The sequence below is a fragment of the Piliocolobus tephrosceles genome, chromosome 4 (assembly GCF_002776525.5).
Source record: "Piliocolobus tephrosceles isolate RC106 chromosome 4, ASM277652v3, whole genome shotgun sequence".
In the NCBI taxonomy this organism is placed as follows: domain Eukaryota; kingdom Metazoa; phylum Chordata; class Mammalia; order Primates; family Cercopithecidae; genus Piliocolobus; species Piliocolobus tephrosceles.
The window spans coordinates 57905938-57924246 of NC_045437.1; the positions used below are offsets into that span (position 1 = coordinate 57905938).

Consider the following 18309-nt stretch of genomic DNA (forward strand, 5'->3'; position numbering starts at 1 on the left):
ATATATGATGATTACAGAATTTTTGAAAAATACAGAAAACTAGAAGAAAATAACAAATGAAGGAAATTAGGTAAAACTGGAGCAATACGTAACAATGTATTTCCCTTTTGGGTACTACTTAGAATTCAAATACTTTCATGTATTCCCATGTAAGCCTCTTAGCAGGCTTATGACAGAGGTGATAAAGGTATAATTAGTCCCATTTTATAAGGACTTGAGGAAGTCCAGAGCCAGTAGGTGTCCTGCCTATAGGCACACGGATAGTAAGACAAGATGCCTCCTAATGGCTCAGATATCTTCCCCAAGCTCCTGACCATGTGATTAGTAAATGATACATTACTTAAGTGGCTAACTGCAAGTATCTAAAATGAAAGCAGTACCTGTGAACATCAATCTAAGACTGCTAAAATACAACTTCGAGTAAGAATATAAAATGTACATACCTGTAAATTGAGAAAAAAAAAGTCAGGGGTGGTGAATCAAACCCATGGAGACTGAGAATCTCTTAACTGTTTCCTTTTGGTCTGAATAGCCCAGACAGAAATGTATCTCCTATATGAAAGACTGAGGAGAGCCCACTGATGGATACCAGAAATAAGCCAAAGGTCACCTTTCAATCCCAAAAAACACCATCTTCCCTCCCTCTCTCCCTACACACACAAGTGCACACAGGGCACAATTCTAAACTGATTTATATCTTGCCCTCTTCCTTCTGAGAAACAAGATGTATGGCTAGGGTAATCATAGACTTTATTATCCAAACAGTAACATTTCTACAAGTGAAAGAGGTGACTGTATGATGGAAAAGAGACATAAACCAAGATTGACTGGACAAATGGGAGGTATCTGGATAACCCATCCCTCTCAGGGGCCAAATACTGAGAGTACAGCCCTATTATTAAATTATTATTCAAAAAACTGCTCTGGTATACCACATTTTGTGCAAATTGAGTCTTAAACAAATTCCACCTCAAGAGAAAGTCATCAGCATTTTGGAGACCAGTTTAGTAAACCATTCCTACTAATTAGACAGTGTCATTTCACAGTGTGTAAGATCTTGTGGGATATTCTGAAGTTATATGTGTTTTTGCATGTCATCTGTGAGAGGGAGAGTTTGTAAAAACTAAATTTAGTTATACCAGTTTCTTTTAAAAATGAAGTATCAAATAGAAGGAAAAAGCAATCACTTAATCCCACAAAGGCATTTATAATTCAAAGTTATTTTTCTAGGTGACCCAAAAGTACTGTTCTATGCAGGAATATTCAAGTTACTTTCTGTTTAGAAGCTGGAATCATCTAATAAATAAATTGCTTTCAGAATAGCTTTTGGGCTGATGCTACTATTAGCAAGTTAACAAGCTTGAAGAAAAGGTCTCTTCAAATAAGAAGAAAAAAAAAAGAAACCCTATACAGTATTTGGAGAAATATATTGATGACAAACCCAGTACTGAAAACCAGCCTACTTATCCAGCAGTCATATTCCTATTCACCTTCCTAAAAGACTAAGTCACAGCAATTCAGATTCAGAAAATCAAACAGAAATTAGAAACTGGAGCTATTTTTTTTCAATTAAGAGAATTTCATGCAGACACCCACAGGACTGGCATATACTCTAAGGCTATCATTCATCCAAGTGACATTTCAATGTCTACTATGCATATAATGCACTGGCACTGTTAATACAGTAGTTGGCTGTTCTAGATTTAAAATTTGCCAGAAATTTTTTGAAACTAGCAGATTCATCTTTCACTCCAAAAAAAGACTTTGTATTTAAATGCTCTGTAATTCTCACCCCAAAAAAACAAGACTAGAAATATCTGCTAAACAATGATAAATTCAAAATGACTACTCCATAACAGTGTATGGTAGAGTATTTTTACATCTGTTAGCACTCCATATTTTTATTCAATTTGATTAGACAACTGATGCTTCCTCCATCAAAGATGCTTAGAAATCTACAATCCTACAAAGCATATTCTGCTTTCTCATAAAAAGAAACTGTCCCTCATTTTCTCCAATTTTTACATTAAGGATGAGTTCCACAGTTGTGTTCTCAAATTTGGAAAAGATCATGAATCAGGCGAGGGTCAGTCTCCACAACAATCCCTTACAGAATTTCAGAGGGTCTACCCACATTCATTGGAGAGAAAGAATGCCCCTCAGTCTAGAAAGAAAGTCAGATTATCTAAATGGATCTGGTTTACTATTACAGATTTTTAAGAAACAGTATGAATCTAAGACATAGAATGTTTTAGGATTATTAAATAAGGCTTCCTGAAAGAGCTGGGTTCAAAGCTCAATTCTAAGACAAGGAAAACAAAACAGGAGAAAGTTAATTGTTGCACAATTGTAAAGGATCAAAGAGGAAAACAGCAACTCATAAATTTTTAAATTGGCAGTTTAAAAATCTGATAGTGAATAAATCCCTAAACGACTGTCATATGCTGAACTTTTACAGATTACATTCTGAACTGTAATATTTCCTACCTTTAACAGGAAGTATGAAGGGGGAAAATCAAGACGTGAAAAGTTTTTATACAAGGACATTAAATAGGCAGCCCAATAAAGTACAAATACCTGAATGGAGGTAGGGGTGAGAATTCTCTATATCTAAATATGGCTACATGAATTTTTTGTGTTTTTCAGAGCTTAATCCACCATGGCTGAACCCACTACCACCAAGACTCATCACACATATACTATTTTAAAAATACAAATTATGTTCTTTTCTTTTTAAATCTTGTTGTTTTTTGTTTTGAGACAAGAGTCTCGCTTTTTCGCCCAGGATGGAGTGCGATGGCATGATCTCAGCTCACTGCAAGCTCCGCCTCCTGGGTTCACACCATTCTCCTGCCTCAGCCTCCTGAGTAGCTGGGATTACAGGTGCCCGCCACCATGCCCAGCTAATTTTTTGTGTTTTTAGTAGAGACGGGTTTCACTGTGTTAGCCAGGATGGTCTCGATCTCCTGACCTCGTGATCCACCCGCCTTGGCCTCCCAAAATGCTGGGATTACAGGCGTGAGCCACCGCGCCCAGCCCAAATCTTGCTTTTTTTTAATTCAAAAGGACCACATGCTTAACATCAACTTGGTTTCAAAAAGACTTCAGGTCTTAAAACTAAGGGTATTACGACACTTATTTTGCCATTTGTGAGTTTCATGTCAAAAAAGTGGATGTTTTCAACATGAAAACTTATCTTCAAAACTCACCAGGACATTCTACCATAAATTAGGATATTTTCACAAACAATACAGTTTTCCCTTTAATATTCTATATTTTCCATTTCTTCCACATCTTCGTGGTCCAGCTGCTTAAAGCTGAAGTGATCCTGGATTTTCATAAGCACACACAGCTTATTTGCTTAATAATGTTGTAGGTGAGGCCTTTTTTTCCTAAAACTGTCCTGTCCCCACTGTGCACTAGAGGCAGGTCTCATAGTCTGGCTCCTCTGCTTGGTTTTCAGGGAGATCCAAGTTCACGACAATGGTGACTTGTTTCACATCAATCCCTCCAGGGCAAACATTTGTTGTTACGAGAACTTTCTCATCCTGAAACTTCTGAATGACGGAAACGCATTGCTCCATGATCAGCTCTCCACTTAACAAAGACACCTGGTGGCCAGCCTGCATCATCTTTACAATCAACCACTTGGCATTTCGATGAGTCTGACAGAAGATGATGGCCTGTCCAATGGTTATGCCACCATAAATGCTGCACAGAGCTTGGTATTTGTCTTTCCTGTTCTTGCACAACACATAATACTGCCAGATGTTGTTCAGGGTCAGCTCCTCTTTGCATAACTTGGTAATTTAGGGATGGGTACAACCCACACAGAGTAGCTATGGGCTACTGAAACAAATTCAGACCCAATTACATAATAGTAAATTTTGAATAAACTCATAGTTACTAGCTATTATATCACCAATTGTTGTCTAACGCATCTAAAACATAAACCATGAAAAATTTAAACAATAGTGAAAACTTTGAATGAAACTTGAATCTGTACTTTTTAAAAAATTCATCCATTTTAAAATAAAAGTACTTTGCTACAAATTGTTAAAATGAATAGAGAATTTTTAAAGGCTTCCCCCCCCCCCCCCCCCACTGTAGTCGTTATTGAAAGCAAAAATGCAATACAATCCAGGCCTTTGGAATTTCCTGCTATTTATGAAACAGCTTAAACAAAATGCCTCTTTAGTAAGTTGCTAAGGGAGATCCATGAAAACTCCAAAGAAACTGCTCTGACAAGTTCTAATAAGGAAAGTCATCTGAGCACTTTGCTTATAAGAACTCTAAACAGCACTAATCAAACTACCTACTGGGCTTTGGTTTTAATAAGGCGTGTTAAGCTAGAGCTCACATCGTTTACATGACTCCCCTAAACAAAACATAAACTGTATTAAAGATACAAAAGGTAGTCTCTAGTCTCTTACCTACTAACATCCAGTACTTTACAATGTTCTATGCATCATATTATACATATATACATATCTAGAGAAATACATTGATATCAATAAGTCAGTTGACAATCTATCTCCAGACCACTTTTGAATTATCTACTATAACCTCTAACTACAGAGATATATCATATTGTATGATTACCACACTATGACATAGTTCAATGAACTTGATATTCTATCCCCAAGATATTCACCGTATTTCCTAGTATTTCAGCACACTACCCAACTTGCTCTCACCCACAATGTAAGAATCTGTTTTAAGATTTAAGAATGTGGGCCAGGCACGGTGGCTACCCCCTGTAATTCCAGCACTTTGGGAGGCAGAGATGGGTGGATCACCTGAGGTCAGGAGTTCGAGACCAGCCTGGAAAACATGGTGAAACCCCGTCTCTACCAAAAAAAAAAAAAAAAAAAAAAAAAAAAAATTAGCCGGGCATGGCAATGGGTGCCTGTAATCCCAGTTACTCGGGAGGCTGAGGCAGGAAAATCACTTGAAACCGGGAGGCGGAGGTTGCAGTGAGCTGAGATCACGCCAGTATACGTCAGTCTGGGCCACAGAGAGAGATGCCGTTTCAAAAAAAAGAAAAGAGAAGAAAAAAAGATGTAAGAATGTAAATAACCTCTAAAACATCTGCCTTCTGTCATATACCAAGCAATTCACCTTTCACTAAATCCCTCAACTTAAGCTTTCTTATTTCCATAAAAGTAAATTCAGCAGAATTCATCCAATAACTACTTTAAAGACAATGTGAAGAAAATCAATTTGATTCCATTTCTAGTTATTTGGGCCATTTCTAGTTATTTGTGTTACCTTAAGAAGGGTTTCAGATCAATGCACTACTAAATATTATCCTGCCATCTGATGGATTTAAGAACATTACACCACTACTCATTGGATAAGCAAATAATCATCAGCGTTTCTATTTGTATTCAGGGTAGCTCATACTACACCACAAATCATCCCCAACATGCCCTCAGCTTTTCTACGTACCTTTCTAGAAAGAACACAATCACTATTCTTACTAAAGTCACTTCCAAATATACAAATTCACCTTGTGACGTTTTTCTTTCCAAAATTACTCAAGAACAAATACAACATATTTACAGATAGCCAAGTTCTTAAATCCATATATGCATCCAAAAACTTTAAACTCAATTTGCAAGCACAATCTACGTAACACTGGCTCTAGGGTGTATAGAATCTAGACCCAGATACTAATATTTCAACTAAAACCTAGCTGCTCCCTACAAAAATGAATAGCAAGTTTTAAACATATTACTAGAGTATTAACCAAATCTAAACACACACAAATGAGTTAGCCAAGAGAACAGTGGTAACTGTAGGAAAAAACAGTATGTGTTTCTTTTTAATGTCTGATGGCACCTATAATTATACAAACCAATTCAGACTCCTCAACTTCAACAGCTACAGCAATTTTAAGAATGCCTAAGGCATAGTAAATAAATCAGGCAAATTTCACACCTCTTGGTGGCACCACAAAATGAAAAATATTGAGCTGGACTACATGTCTGATCTGACAAGACAATTCTTAAATCTTTCTCCTACCTAAAATAAACTATACATTACAGGTTTCAAGATTTATTTATCACTACTATTAAAAATCAATCACGTCTAAAAACATGTACATCCTATTTCAAAAAAAAAAAGAAAAGCAAATAGAGTACCACAGCACAGAATATGTCTGAAATTTAGTTTTGTTTGATATCTGAAAGTTAAGTTTTTGACATTTACCAGCAGTCCCACAACGTGCTGGCCCTGTGCCATCATGGCCTGGTGTCAGCCTGATGTAGGGCCATGCTAAAAATAGCAGCTAAGCAGCAGCTGTAACACATAGGTCCTTCTGACCTCAACTTTATTTCCCTAAAGGGTGATTGGAGGAAGAGGGGGACAACTGGAGGGAATGAGGGAAATGGAATATACTCTCAGTAGGTATTACTTACCTCTTCTGATTTGTCTTCTTTTCTACCACACACTCCTTTCTCCTCCCTTCCCTCACCCCATTCCCAAGAAAGAAAAGGGCAGAAGAAGAGAAGAAAGAAAATGAGAGAAGAAAGGAAAGGAAGAAAGGAAGAAAGAAAAGAAAGAAAAGAACAAACGAACAAACTGGAGATGTGAGGCAAGTTGGGTTCAGAGTCTTCCACACCTGCTGCCCTCAAGTCTCACTTGATTCTACCCTGCCATCATCAGAAAGCAGCCATTGATCATTTCAGTCATCAAACTTTACCACTGTCTAGAGAAAAGTATAAACCACAATCCTGAAAAGACTGGCTAGGTGACTGGGCTGAAGGTATATCACACAAAAATTACACAAGTGATATTCGGGGGAAGGAGGGAAGAATTGTAAAATGGCATCAAGAATACAAAATCCTGGCCAGGCTCACACCTGTAATCCCAACACTCTGGGAGGCCAAGGCGGGTGGATCACTGAGGTCAAGAGTTCCAGACCAGCCTGGCCAACATGGTGAAACACCGTCTCTACTAACAATACAAAAAATTAGCCGGGCGTGGTGGCACATGCCTGTAATCCCAGCTTCTGGGAGGTTGAAACACAAGAATCACTTGAGCCCAGGAGGTGGAGATTGGAGACTGCAGTGAGCCAAGACTGCACCACTGCACTCCAGCCTGGGTGACAGAGAGAGATCTGTCTCACCAAAAAAAAAAAAAAAAGGAAACTCACAGAACACTAAAACACAAAGTCAGAAAGGAACAAGGCTAACATACTACATATTTAAAAGTTTAGTCACATAAAACAGCCAGATTACAAACATGGTATTTGGGTTTTAGAATCTTATTTTATGACAAGTACTTATTATAAAAATCACGACAATCTTCTTTGTAGAAATGAGTTGCAGGAGGAAAGGTTCAGCATGACCAGCCTTCTACCAACAGAGACCAATAGCCACACCAGAAGAGACTCCAGGTATGCCCCTTATACCTAAATTATAGAATCCCTACACAGTACTACACTCATAAAAACGCTAGTAACTGTCAGCAAACATTTATCACGTACAACCTGGCATATACAATATTCTAATCTGTACCGATTGTAATTACATAAAAGAATTTAAAACTTGCTTTTGTGGACTTATTCTACATGCTGTCTTCTTATGTAAGTTTTCTCTATAAAATCTTCCAACATTAGAGATCTGACACCAACTAACAATGAAAAACACTTTAAGTACACCGACTGTTAAGTAAGGCAAAAAGAGGGAGTCAGTCACCTAAATTTTAAGCACATTAATTCACTAAATGAGCTTCCAATGTATCTGATCAGCTTATTCAGTTAGGAAGAGCTTAAATGTACTGACAGGTTCTACTGCATCCTTCCAATTAACATCAGCGTTCAGGAATTGCACAGATAAAACTCCATCTTTCAAAGAAATGTCAAATCTCTTTATCAGCAACAAGAAGTAATATAATTGTAACATTTAAAAAGGACCTTAAAATGAGATATTTAATTTCTCAAATACACTTTGAGAACCTAACTTTGCTGCATATATATTAGATCTAACCTGCAAGTTAATTTCTTTAAAAACTTAACATCTCATGGAAGATGATCAAAATCACCCAACACAACCATCCTTCAAAGCTGGAATTCCTAAAAGACATTTTTTAAAATGTAGTAGTTTTTCAAGTAAAATTTTAGAGTTCTGGAGATTATTTACACAACAATGTAAATGTACTTAACACTGCTGAACCACACACATAAAAATGGTTAAGATGGTCAGTATTACAGTATATACATTTTACCACAACCAAAATTTTTTTAATCCTAATACATAAATATCCTTATGATTTTTAAATAAATCCTCCCAATGGAAAAAAATAACATTTTAAAATCATACCTATGATCACAATTTAAAATCCAGGCCACTGTGAAAGTCACTCTAGAAAGTAGCAAGACACTGTAAAGCTAAACCTTCTAGGATAGGGAATGATGATGCATCATGAGCAGTACTGCTTGAACACCAACCAAAGAGATTGTGTGTGTCATGCTCTGTTTTTAACAGCAACAAGTTATTTCTACTTTTTTCCCTGTGTTTCAGTTTCCTCATCTGTAAAATAGAAACAATAATGGTCCCTAACGCATATGGCTGTTAAGAAATATATAAAGGAAATGAGGGAAATGGAATATACTCTCAGTAGGTATTACTTACCTCTTCTGATTATATTCCAGGGCAGTATTTGGCACCTGGTTAAGTGCTATGAAATGTTAGTTGTTATTACTCTTACTATTAGTAAATGTTGTAGCAGTATTAGAGTCTCACCATAAATTACGTACAACTGGTTCAGTGAAGAACTGCCCCAAGTCATACAAAAAGGCTTTAAAGGCCAGGTGTGGTGACTCACACCTGAATCCTAGCATTTTAAGAGGCCAAGGTGGGTGGATCACTTGAGGTCAGGGGTTCGAGACTAGCCTGACCAACATGGTGAAACCCCGACCCTACTAAAAATACAAAAATTAGCTGGGCGTCATGGTGCATGCCTGTAATCCCAGCTACTCAGGAGGCTGAGGCAAGAGAATTGCTTGAACCTGGGAGGCAGAGGTTGCAGTGAGCTGAGATTGTACCACTGCATTCCAGCCTGGGCAACAAAGGGAGACTCCATCTCAAAAAGAAAAAAAAAAAGAAAGGCTATAGAGAACTACATCATTCTCTATGGAGGCCACATCATTTATGTGAAAGAGGTACATATATGTATAGGTACATCCCAAAGGATTATGTGTATACTATTTACTGGTGAAGGAGGAGGAGGCACGTTGACAAAAACAATACATTATATTTTAAAAACCTGGTCAAATACAAACAATACTGGACAAGTTTTCATACATACACTAAGTTGAGAGCAAACTTCTGTTGTTCTATATAAGCACTTCAAACTTTCAGTAAATTCTTTATTATATGGGTGTATTATATTCGTGTAACAGCAAGTCCTCCACTTAATGCCATCAATAGGTTCTTGGAAACTGACTTTAATCAAAATGACATATTACAAAACCAATTTATCATAGGCTAATTGACATAAACAGTAATTTCCTATCACATATTTCTGGTCACAAAAACACCACCAAACTTCTAAATAAAGACCACAACACTTTTAATATTAAACATTGAAATGAATGTGAAATATACATACATTTAACAACGATTAATAAAAACAAGATAATTCTTCACCCAGTTATTCCAGTTCAAGCTACCAGGTGGACAGAGCCTGTCCCAGCAGCTCAGGGAGAAAGGCAGGAACCCACCCTGGACAGGATACCACCCCCACTGCAGGGCACACACACCCCCACACTCATTCAGACTGGGGCCATTCAAATGGGACAATTTGCCTTATGTGCACATCTTTGGGATGTAGGAGGCAACCGGAGTACCCAAAGAAAACCCTCACAGACATAAGCTGACCATGCAAATTCCACCCAAGATAATGGTCCTGGCCAGAACTGACTTCTGTATTTTGTCATCAATGATACAGTGATACCATGTTATTCAAGGACTTGCTGTATAATCACACAGCTGTAACACAGTTTTTCTGAACTTTAACCTCATAACATTACTATGATTTCCAAATATCCACAAATGTGTTTTACACTAGCATGAATTGAGCATGCTAGAACCAGTACTGTACTGCAGTCATCAGAATTTAGCGTGAAACTAAAATGCTATCTAGGAATACATTTATAACATTCAATAAATGTTAGCCAAATAACCTCTCCAAAGAGTCCAATTTACATTCAAGAACATGCTTGTTTTGATTGCAGAGACTACCAAACTAAGACACGGTCCAAGTAGTGGAAAAATATGCAACACAGCTTTGCCATTTCCTATGCCACTCTAAAAAATTTACTTAACATGTTTGGGCCTCAGTTTTCTTATCAGGAAAATGGGAAAAACTGAAATTGAAGTTTTTTTTTATCTCTAAAATCTCCATAGCTCTACTAGTAGATAACAACTATAATGCAAGAGTATTTTATTTACAAAAATACCTTTCATCTTTCAGCATATTTTGTTTTAAGAAGAAATGGAACTGTGGATTTGTACAGAGGGGTCACTGGAATATGCATGTGGTTATAACATTCAAATTATACCTGGGTTAATTTGTATCCTTCTCTGTTCACCTGTGGACATCATCACATATATCTATTTGTAGACATATATACACACATATATTAGCTGACACAAAATTAGTTAAGCGAATTCCACAGACATAAAACATTTAGCATACTCAAGCAACAGTTTACTATCAGCTGAAAGTTCAAAACGACAAGCAATTTTGCACCGCATTGTATCTGAAGCTTGCTTTAGCTGTCTTTTCTAGATGGAAAAAAATAAGGAAGCGTCCTATTTTTAAAGAACCGAAAACCAAGTACAAAGCATATTCTTAGAGGAACACAGGGCACTGAAAGCAAAAACTGAAGACAACCAGGTTTTTCTCTAACAAACACACTTTACTTTTGAGATCTGGGTAGGACTGACAAACAAAACGTCTCTTCACAAGACAAGACTCAGTAACACTTTTCTCCAAATTATCATTTGATACTGATTTTTCCAAAGAAGATGCCTTTAAAGGGGGGAACAGCTCGTGTTTTTGAATTTAAAGTAATCTCCAAATATTTACATGTTAAAAAATTATTAAACCACAAAAACTAAACTAGCCTTTCTGTTGTGACAATGCACTATTTTAAAAATTATACCATGGTAATTTGAAAGGTAGCTAAAAATGGTGTTGTGGGTTTCATACTGTTTACTACTGTTTTAAAAAGACCTGCCTATAACCCACTTTGTTTCTAAGATATTTATACTTACCTATAATCTTTCATGTTTAGGATATTTGTGCTCTTAAATATAACCGTTTAAGTCAACAACAGTTTAATGATTGCCCCATACAAGTTTCTAACACTAAATGACTTTATCATATGTAAGTATGCTTCTTAAAGGTACCAAATTTATTTTGCCTCATTGAAGAAAATTTACAGTGTAACACAAAAAAATAGAAAGCATGTGGAAACAGTACAGATCCAATCGTGATTTTTTTTTTTTTTTTTTTTTGAGACAGGTTCTTGCTGTCACCCAGGCTTGAGTACAGTGGTACAATCTCGGCTCACTGTAGCCTGCAGCCTCCGCCTCCCAGGTTCAAGCAATTCTCCCACCTCAGCCTCCTGAGAAGCTGGGATTACAGGGGCATGCCACTACACCCAGCTAATTTTTGTATTTTACTAGAGATAGGGTTTCACCATGTTGCCCAGGCTGGTCTCATGTGATCTTTCAAAGGGACAACTCTTATAAAACATGTCATTCCTACACTGCCTATCACTGAACATATTGCTAGCTGAAATCATATATTCTTAACTAAACAGTGAATTTGAGTGTAAGGAGAAATAGATGCTGGTCCATACCTTTCCATATGAAACATTCGTAGGGTTAGAATTGAGACAGCAATTGACTATCCATTGTGGGGGGGGAAGAGCCCCAGGATAAAAATCTTAAAAATCAGTGAGGACGTACTTAAGACAATAATGACTTAAATGGTTCAGTTAATTGCAATAATTCTTCTACTAAAGAACATGTTCCAAGGGCATCCTGATGTTTCTAAAAAGGCAGGCATCAGTCTCATATCTGCAAAATAGATGAAATTCAGTGCAAAGTGGAAAAAATTGAGGATAGTCTTTTCAGTCCAAGGGTGTACTTGTAACACATCTGAATTGCAAGAAATTAAAGGCTTTAGAAAGAGTGAAAATGTTTGCTTAACACAAATCCGCCATTTTCACCTTCCATTATTGTCACTGTCTCCTGAACATTTTAGATTTTCTCAACGGAGCAATATTATCCTTCAGAGAACTAAGTATAACAAATTCCAGGTAGTCCTAAAACTGAAAATTTAACTTCCTTCAGAACAATGCTAAGGACCTATCAAGTACTGAAACACTTTCAGAAATCACTTATATAAATCAAAATCTCAACTCACACAAAAGAACAATAAAAAATACCTATGCAACTGGTTTCAAAATGTATTGTGTATTTCTCTATTAATCAAAGGCAGAAAAAGGGTAGGATCTGACATAAAATTATTTTATATTAACCTTGACAATGCATTCAATGAAATGTACTATCATCAATAAACAAGCACCCAATTTTCAATGTGCATTCAGAATCATCTTCATTTAGTGATCTCCGGTTTGTAAAGAAAAATCAAAATACTCAAAAACCAATAAATTATCTGATTGAAATTTGTACTCATCTTAATTCGAATAATGTTCTTCTTTTACTGCCTTGCCACCCCCACAAAAAAACACAAAACTTTTAAGTTATGAATCTGAAAAGAGTGTAAGAATGTGTTTACCAGAATGTTAAGTGGAATGCTGGGCAATATTCTTTTCTCCCAAAAATAAGTAGAAAAAAAGGCCATTTAGAAGGCCTTCCTTCAGAAAGGACCTTTATACTCACACTTAATCAAGCACACGGACACACACATATGCAAACACACCAAAACAAATATAAATTAAAAACTCAAGGATAATTTTTGTAAGTTTCTTTATTACAAAAATATATGCTGCTAGTTTTAAGAAAAATCCAACCATAAAATAGGTATAAAGTAAAAAGTTAAAGTTCCCCCACCCCAAATCCTTGACCATTCACTTAACTGCCCTTCTCGAAAAATACCCATACTTCCACGATTGCTTGTGTAGCCTTACAGACATTTTTATGCATCTATATGCAAGTCTTTTTTGTTTTAAACACAAATTGCAGCATAGTATACGAAGTTTTTAACTTGTTTTTAAATATTCTGGTTATCTTTCCTTGTCACTATGTATAAATCTAATTCATCTTTTCATAGTTGCATAGTATTAATCCATTGAGTATTTCTTGGGCATTTCCCTTCTGTAGAAATTTAGGTTAACTCCATCCAGCTGTTTACTCTTGCAAACCACACTGCAATGAGCATCACTATACAGAACATCATTACACAATAACATCAATATTATCTATAGGATAAATTCCTTAAAAAGACAGAAAAAGATAGTGTCAAACAACAGCGTAGGCAGAATCCTTTTTCCTTGTCTCTTCAACCAATTCTGGGTATTGTCTTTTTAGTCTTCACCCACGTGGTAGAGGAAAATGACATCTCATTTTTATTTGCATCTTTTTTTTTTTTTTTTTTAAGACGGAGTCTCGCTCTGTCACCCAGGGGCGCGATCTCGGCTCACTGCAACCTCTGCTTCTCAGGTTCTAATGACTCTCCTGCCCCAGCCTCCTGAGTAGCTGGGATTACAGACAACCGCAACCGCTCTAATTTTTGTATTTTTAGTAGAGATAACGTTTCCCCATGTTGGCCGGGCTGGTCTCTAACTCCTGACCTCAAGTGATCCACCCACCTCAGCCTCCCAACTGCTGAGATTACAGGCATGAGTCACCACGCCCAGCCTATTTGCATCTCTTTATGTAAGAATGAAGATGAGTATGTTTATTGGCCATCTACGTCTTCCTCTCTGAAATGTGTTGCCCATTTTCCTATTGGGTTATCCATCTCTCCTCTTGACAAATTTTGTAAGTTTTTTACCAACCTTTGGTCCAATGTGCTGTAAATATTTGGCCGAATTAACTGCTAAATTTGATTTGTAGTGTTTTCAGCCCTACGGAAACTTTTCGATTTTTTTTCCCCCTCTTGAGACAGTCTCAGTCTGTTGCCCAGGCTGGAGTGTGCAATCGTGCGATCTCAGTTCAGTGCAACCTCCGCTTCCCGGGTTCAAGCCATTCTCCTGCCTCAGCCTCCCAAGTAGCTGAAATTACAGGCATGTGCCACGATGCCTAATTTTTGTAATTTTTGGTAGAGGTGGAGTGAGACAGAGTCTCAGTCTGTTGCTCAGGCTGGAGTGTGCAATGGTGCGATCTCAGTTCAGTGCAACCTCCGCTTCCCAGGTTCAAGCCATTCTCCTGCCTCGGCCTCCCAAGTAGCTGAGATTACAGGCATGTGCCATGGTGCCTAATTTTTGTAATTTTTGGTAGAGGCGGGGTTTCACCACGTTGGCCAGGCTGCTCTCTAACTCCTGACCTCAAGTGATCTGCCCACCTCAGCCTCCCAAAGTGCTGGAATGACAAGCATGACTCACTGCGCCCAGCCCTTTTTTATTTTTATCCAATTAAATTTATCTATCTTTTCCTCTATAACTTTGAGTTTCAGGTCATACCAGGGAAGCTCTTTGCTAGACAATAACTTGGAAAATTTTGTTTATGTAACTTCTAAATCATTACTTAAATGATGTCGATAATACATACATACCAGCACCTGCAGAGACAGCTCTCTTTCAATATCAATATCAATTTTTTTTTCTTTTTTGAGATAGAGTCTTACTCCGTCACCCAGGCTGGAGTGCAGTGGTACGATCTTGGCTCACTGAAACCTGCGCCTCCTGGGCTCAAGTGATCCTTCCATCTCAGCCTCCCAAGTAGCTGGGACCACAGATGCCTGCCACCACACCTAGCTAAGTTTTTCTATTTTTGGTAGGGACAGGGTTTCACCATGTTGCCCAGTCTGGTCTAGAACTTCTGAGCTCAAGTGATCAACCCACCTCAACCTCCCAAAGTTCGGGGATTACAGGTGTGAGCCACCGTGCCCGGCAATATAAATTACTTAACAAAAATAAGCCAACTACTCTTTATCTAACACTTTCCTGTAATCAACTGATGGGCAAGCTCTGTGCCAACTAAATATTGCTTACAACTACTGTAACAAAGGTTTAATTTTTTCCCTTAAATTTCTTCTTAAAATCTAGAAGTTGAAAAATAGTAACTACCAATAGATTTAATTTCTGACAAGCCCCTCAATCCTGAAACTATCAACAGCATAAATGTAAAATAAAGTCCAACAACTAGATTTTCCCTGTTGTAATTTAGTCATCTCTACAAAAGTCAATGAATACTTTCTGCATAAACTTGTAATTCTGCAATACCAAAAAACTGCTTTATGGTGCTATCAACAAAGTATTCTGTTCTTTTCCATTTCAGGAAACTAAAACAAACAAAAGAGTTCCACCTCAAATCAAAATTATAAAATAAGCCTTTCAAGTTAGCATATCAATTCAAACCACCACTTCAAGCTAAATTAAATGGTTAATCTAGCCACCCTCTCTCTGTTCCCCATAAAGGGGGGTGGGGGAACCCTGATCATAAGTGTTCTATCTCACAGTGCCAGCTGCCAGGCATATAACAGCCTTCCATCTCTAAAGGTGACTGGCACAACAAGTAATACAACTTGGAAGTTAAGGCAAATGGCAGAACTCAGATGGGAAAAAAGAATATTTTCCACAATTTGTATAGCACTTGTTTAGCACGTATGTTTCTGAAGTGGTGGTCAACTCTTCAAACTACACGAGAAACATCACACTACTTCACGCCAACCACTGCCAATTCCATTCAGTGGCCTCCTTCCCCTTCGGGGACTATTCAAAAAGTTACTATTTTCTTTTACAACTACTCACCCAGGCCTCTTCCACTGATGAAAGCAGGCAAAGCCCACGCTGTGTGTCTGTCTCCTAGAGAAGATTGCCTCTTTTATTTATCGCCCCTTGGCTTTATTTTCACAGTGAATTCCTGGCTTAAATGCAATCAGCCAAGAAACCCTCCCTATGTGCTCTCCTGTCATTCCTCATTGCTTGCAAGCAGAGTCAAGCACAGGGAGAGGAAAAAAAAAAAACCCCTCAACATTGCCAGCCAAGCCATAAAAATTCACAGACTCTAGTTTGTAATACTGAGAAGCCATAGATGTGCTTCCATCCATCTCCAACAAGCAGGAAACAGACAAACAAAAAAAAGGTATAACTTGAAAGAATGTTAATTAGATTTGTTTTAAGGGGAAAAATGGATAGCTGAATAGCCTCAAAAGCTAAACCCTCTCTAGACAGAAGAAGAGAGTGCCCAACATAGAAAGGGCAACACTGGGGGCTGCCTTTGGAAATAAATGACCATGCAGAAAATCACGTTTACAGATTGCATTAGAATTCAAATTAACCAGACGGGATTAAAACAAATCTTAATTCTCTCTTGGGGCCCCTATCCAGGCCTCCACCCCACTCCCAAAGAAAAAAATGATAAAAGGAACTGACTCCAGAAAGAGAAAAAGGATTAAGTTAAAAATCAGAGAGAGAGAGAGATGCGTCCAAATCTAACCCCATTCATTCCGTGCCGCGTTCACTATGCTACAATTTCAAGTATACTAACATGGGAAGGGGTCAGAAAATATGCCATTTGCAATCAGGAGAAAAAAATAGGAAGTTTCACTATAGCATTCATTGTTCTTTTCAGTCTGGCTCAAACATTCCCATCGCTACGGCTGAAAAAGAATTGGACGGGGAAAAAAGAACATTTTGGGGGAAGGGGAACAGGGGACGCTTTTAAACTAAGGTATTTGAGAAAACTCTCAGGATCTGTCAGAGAAAGGAGGGCTGTGCAGCTCTATATCACAAGTCCTTCTCTCGCCTTTGTCAAATATCTTCTACTTTACAAGCCCTGAAAAGAAATAAAGAGACTCTTTTGTTTGGTTTCTCCTTTTCGGAGGGTGACAGAAAACTGAAAGGGGCACAAATAAACCTGAAAATTAGAACAAAGTCCTGGGTCATGCCGGGCTGCCGCGCCGCAGGGACGCGGGAGCGGCAGCCTAGCCCAGTGTCTCGCGCTCCTGCAGCCCGCTCGCCCCTTTGGCTGCGAGCGGCAAATCCGCAAATGCTGACCGCGGCTTGCCCGGGGCACCACGACCTGACCATCCAGCGCAAACAAAACGCGGGCGGTGGGGTACAAGGGCTGCGCCGCGGCCCGCACAGTGGCGTCTGGAGGCAGCTGCACAAAAAAAGGAAGCGCGAGCGGCTCCTCCTCGGGCTCGCGCCCTTTAATTAGGGGGCGTCCTCCCGCCGAGATGTCCCTCCGGAGACAGAGTCCCGTCCGCCGCCACCTCCCCCCTGCGCCGCTTGGAGACTGAGAAGACGCAAAGAAAAAGACATTTAAAGCCGGGGCGGCCGGTGGAGCTCGCCCGGGCCAGACACCACAGCGACCCCGGGAGCGCAGCGGCCGCTCTCCCGTCGGAACCCTGGGAAGAGCGGCCGCCGAGCGGCTTTAAATGTATTCCCTTCCCCTCAAATCGCGTGGGGCGGGGGCCAAAAAGAAAAAAGAGCGAACGACAGGCAGTGAAAGGGGGGGAGCGCCGAGCGGCCGGGCCGCGGCCGGCATTGTCTGCGGCCCGCGCCCCCTCCCCCGCCCCGCACAGCCCCGCCACACACACCCTCGCGGGAGCCCGGCCGTCCGCCCGCGCCTTTGTCCACATCCACTCCCGAAACCGGCGAGCAGTCCTCCAGGATGTGCTCCCCGGAGAAGAGAGGGGAAGGGATCGCGGGGAGGAGAGCGCGGGCTGGGGGCGCGGAGCCCGCGGAGGGGCGCGTCCTGCTGATTCATTTCCCACTCGCGCTCGCCCGTCCGGGGCGACTGGGGGCAGGGAAGGGAGGGAGAAAATGGGCGCTCCGCTCAGGAGGACCGTCCGGGCCAGTGAGGACACCCGCAGGGGTGCGGGCGCGCGCGGAGCTGGGGGATGTCCGCAGGAGAAAAGCGGGCGCCCCCCCCCACCCAGGGACTGACGGACGGACAGACGGCCCCCGGCTGCCCCGTGACTCACCGACTTGCAGGACGTTGTCTACGCAGCCGCTCTCCAGCAGCGCGATGCCCCGGCGGAAGGGCAGCCGCGTCTCGTCGCCACCGTCCGCCGCCCCGGCGGCCCCCACCGACGGGGCCCCGGCCCCCGTGGCGGCGGCGGCAGCGGCGGCGGCGGCCGAGGTGGCGGCCGGGG

General features: G+C 40.0%; 1 protein-coding gene across 1 annotated transcript in view; it reads right to left on the reverse strand.

Moving 5' to 3' along the window:
• ZSWIM6 (zinc finger SWIM-type containing 6) overlaps positions 1–18309 on the reverse strand; it is a 223554-nt gene that overhangs the window by 204389 nt on the left and 856 nt on the right. The window contains exon 2 of the mRNA XM_031935423.1: positions 18139–18309. This exon is cut by the window's right edge and continues 17 nt beyond it. Coding sequence (XP_031791283.1) covers positions 18139–18309 — 171 coding nt within the window. The remainder of the gene's footprint in view (positions 1–18138) is intronic.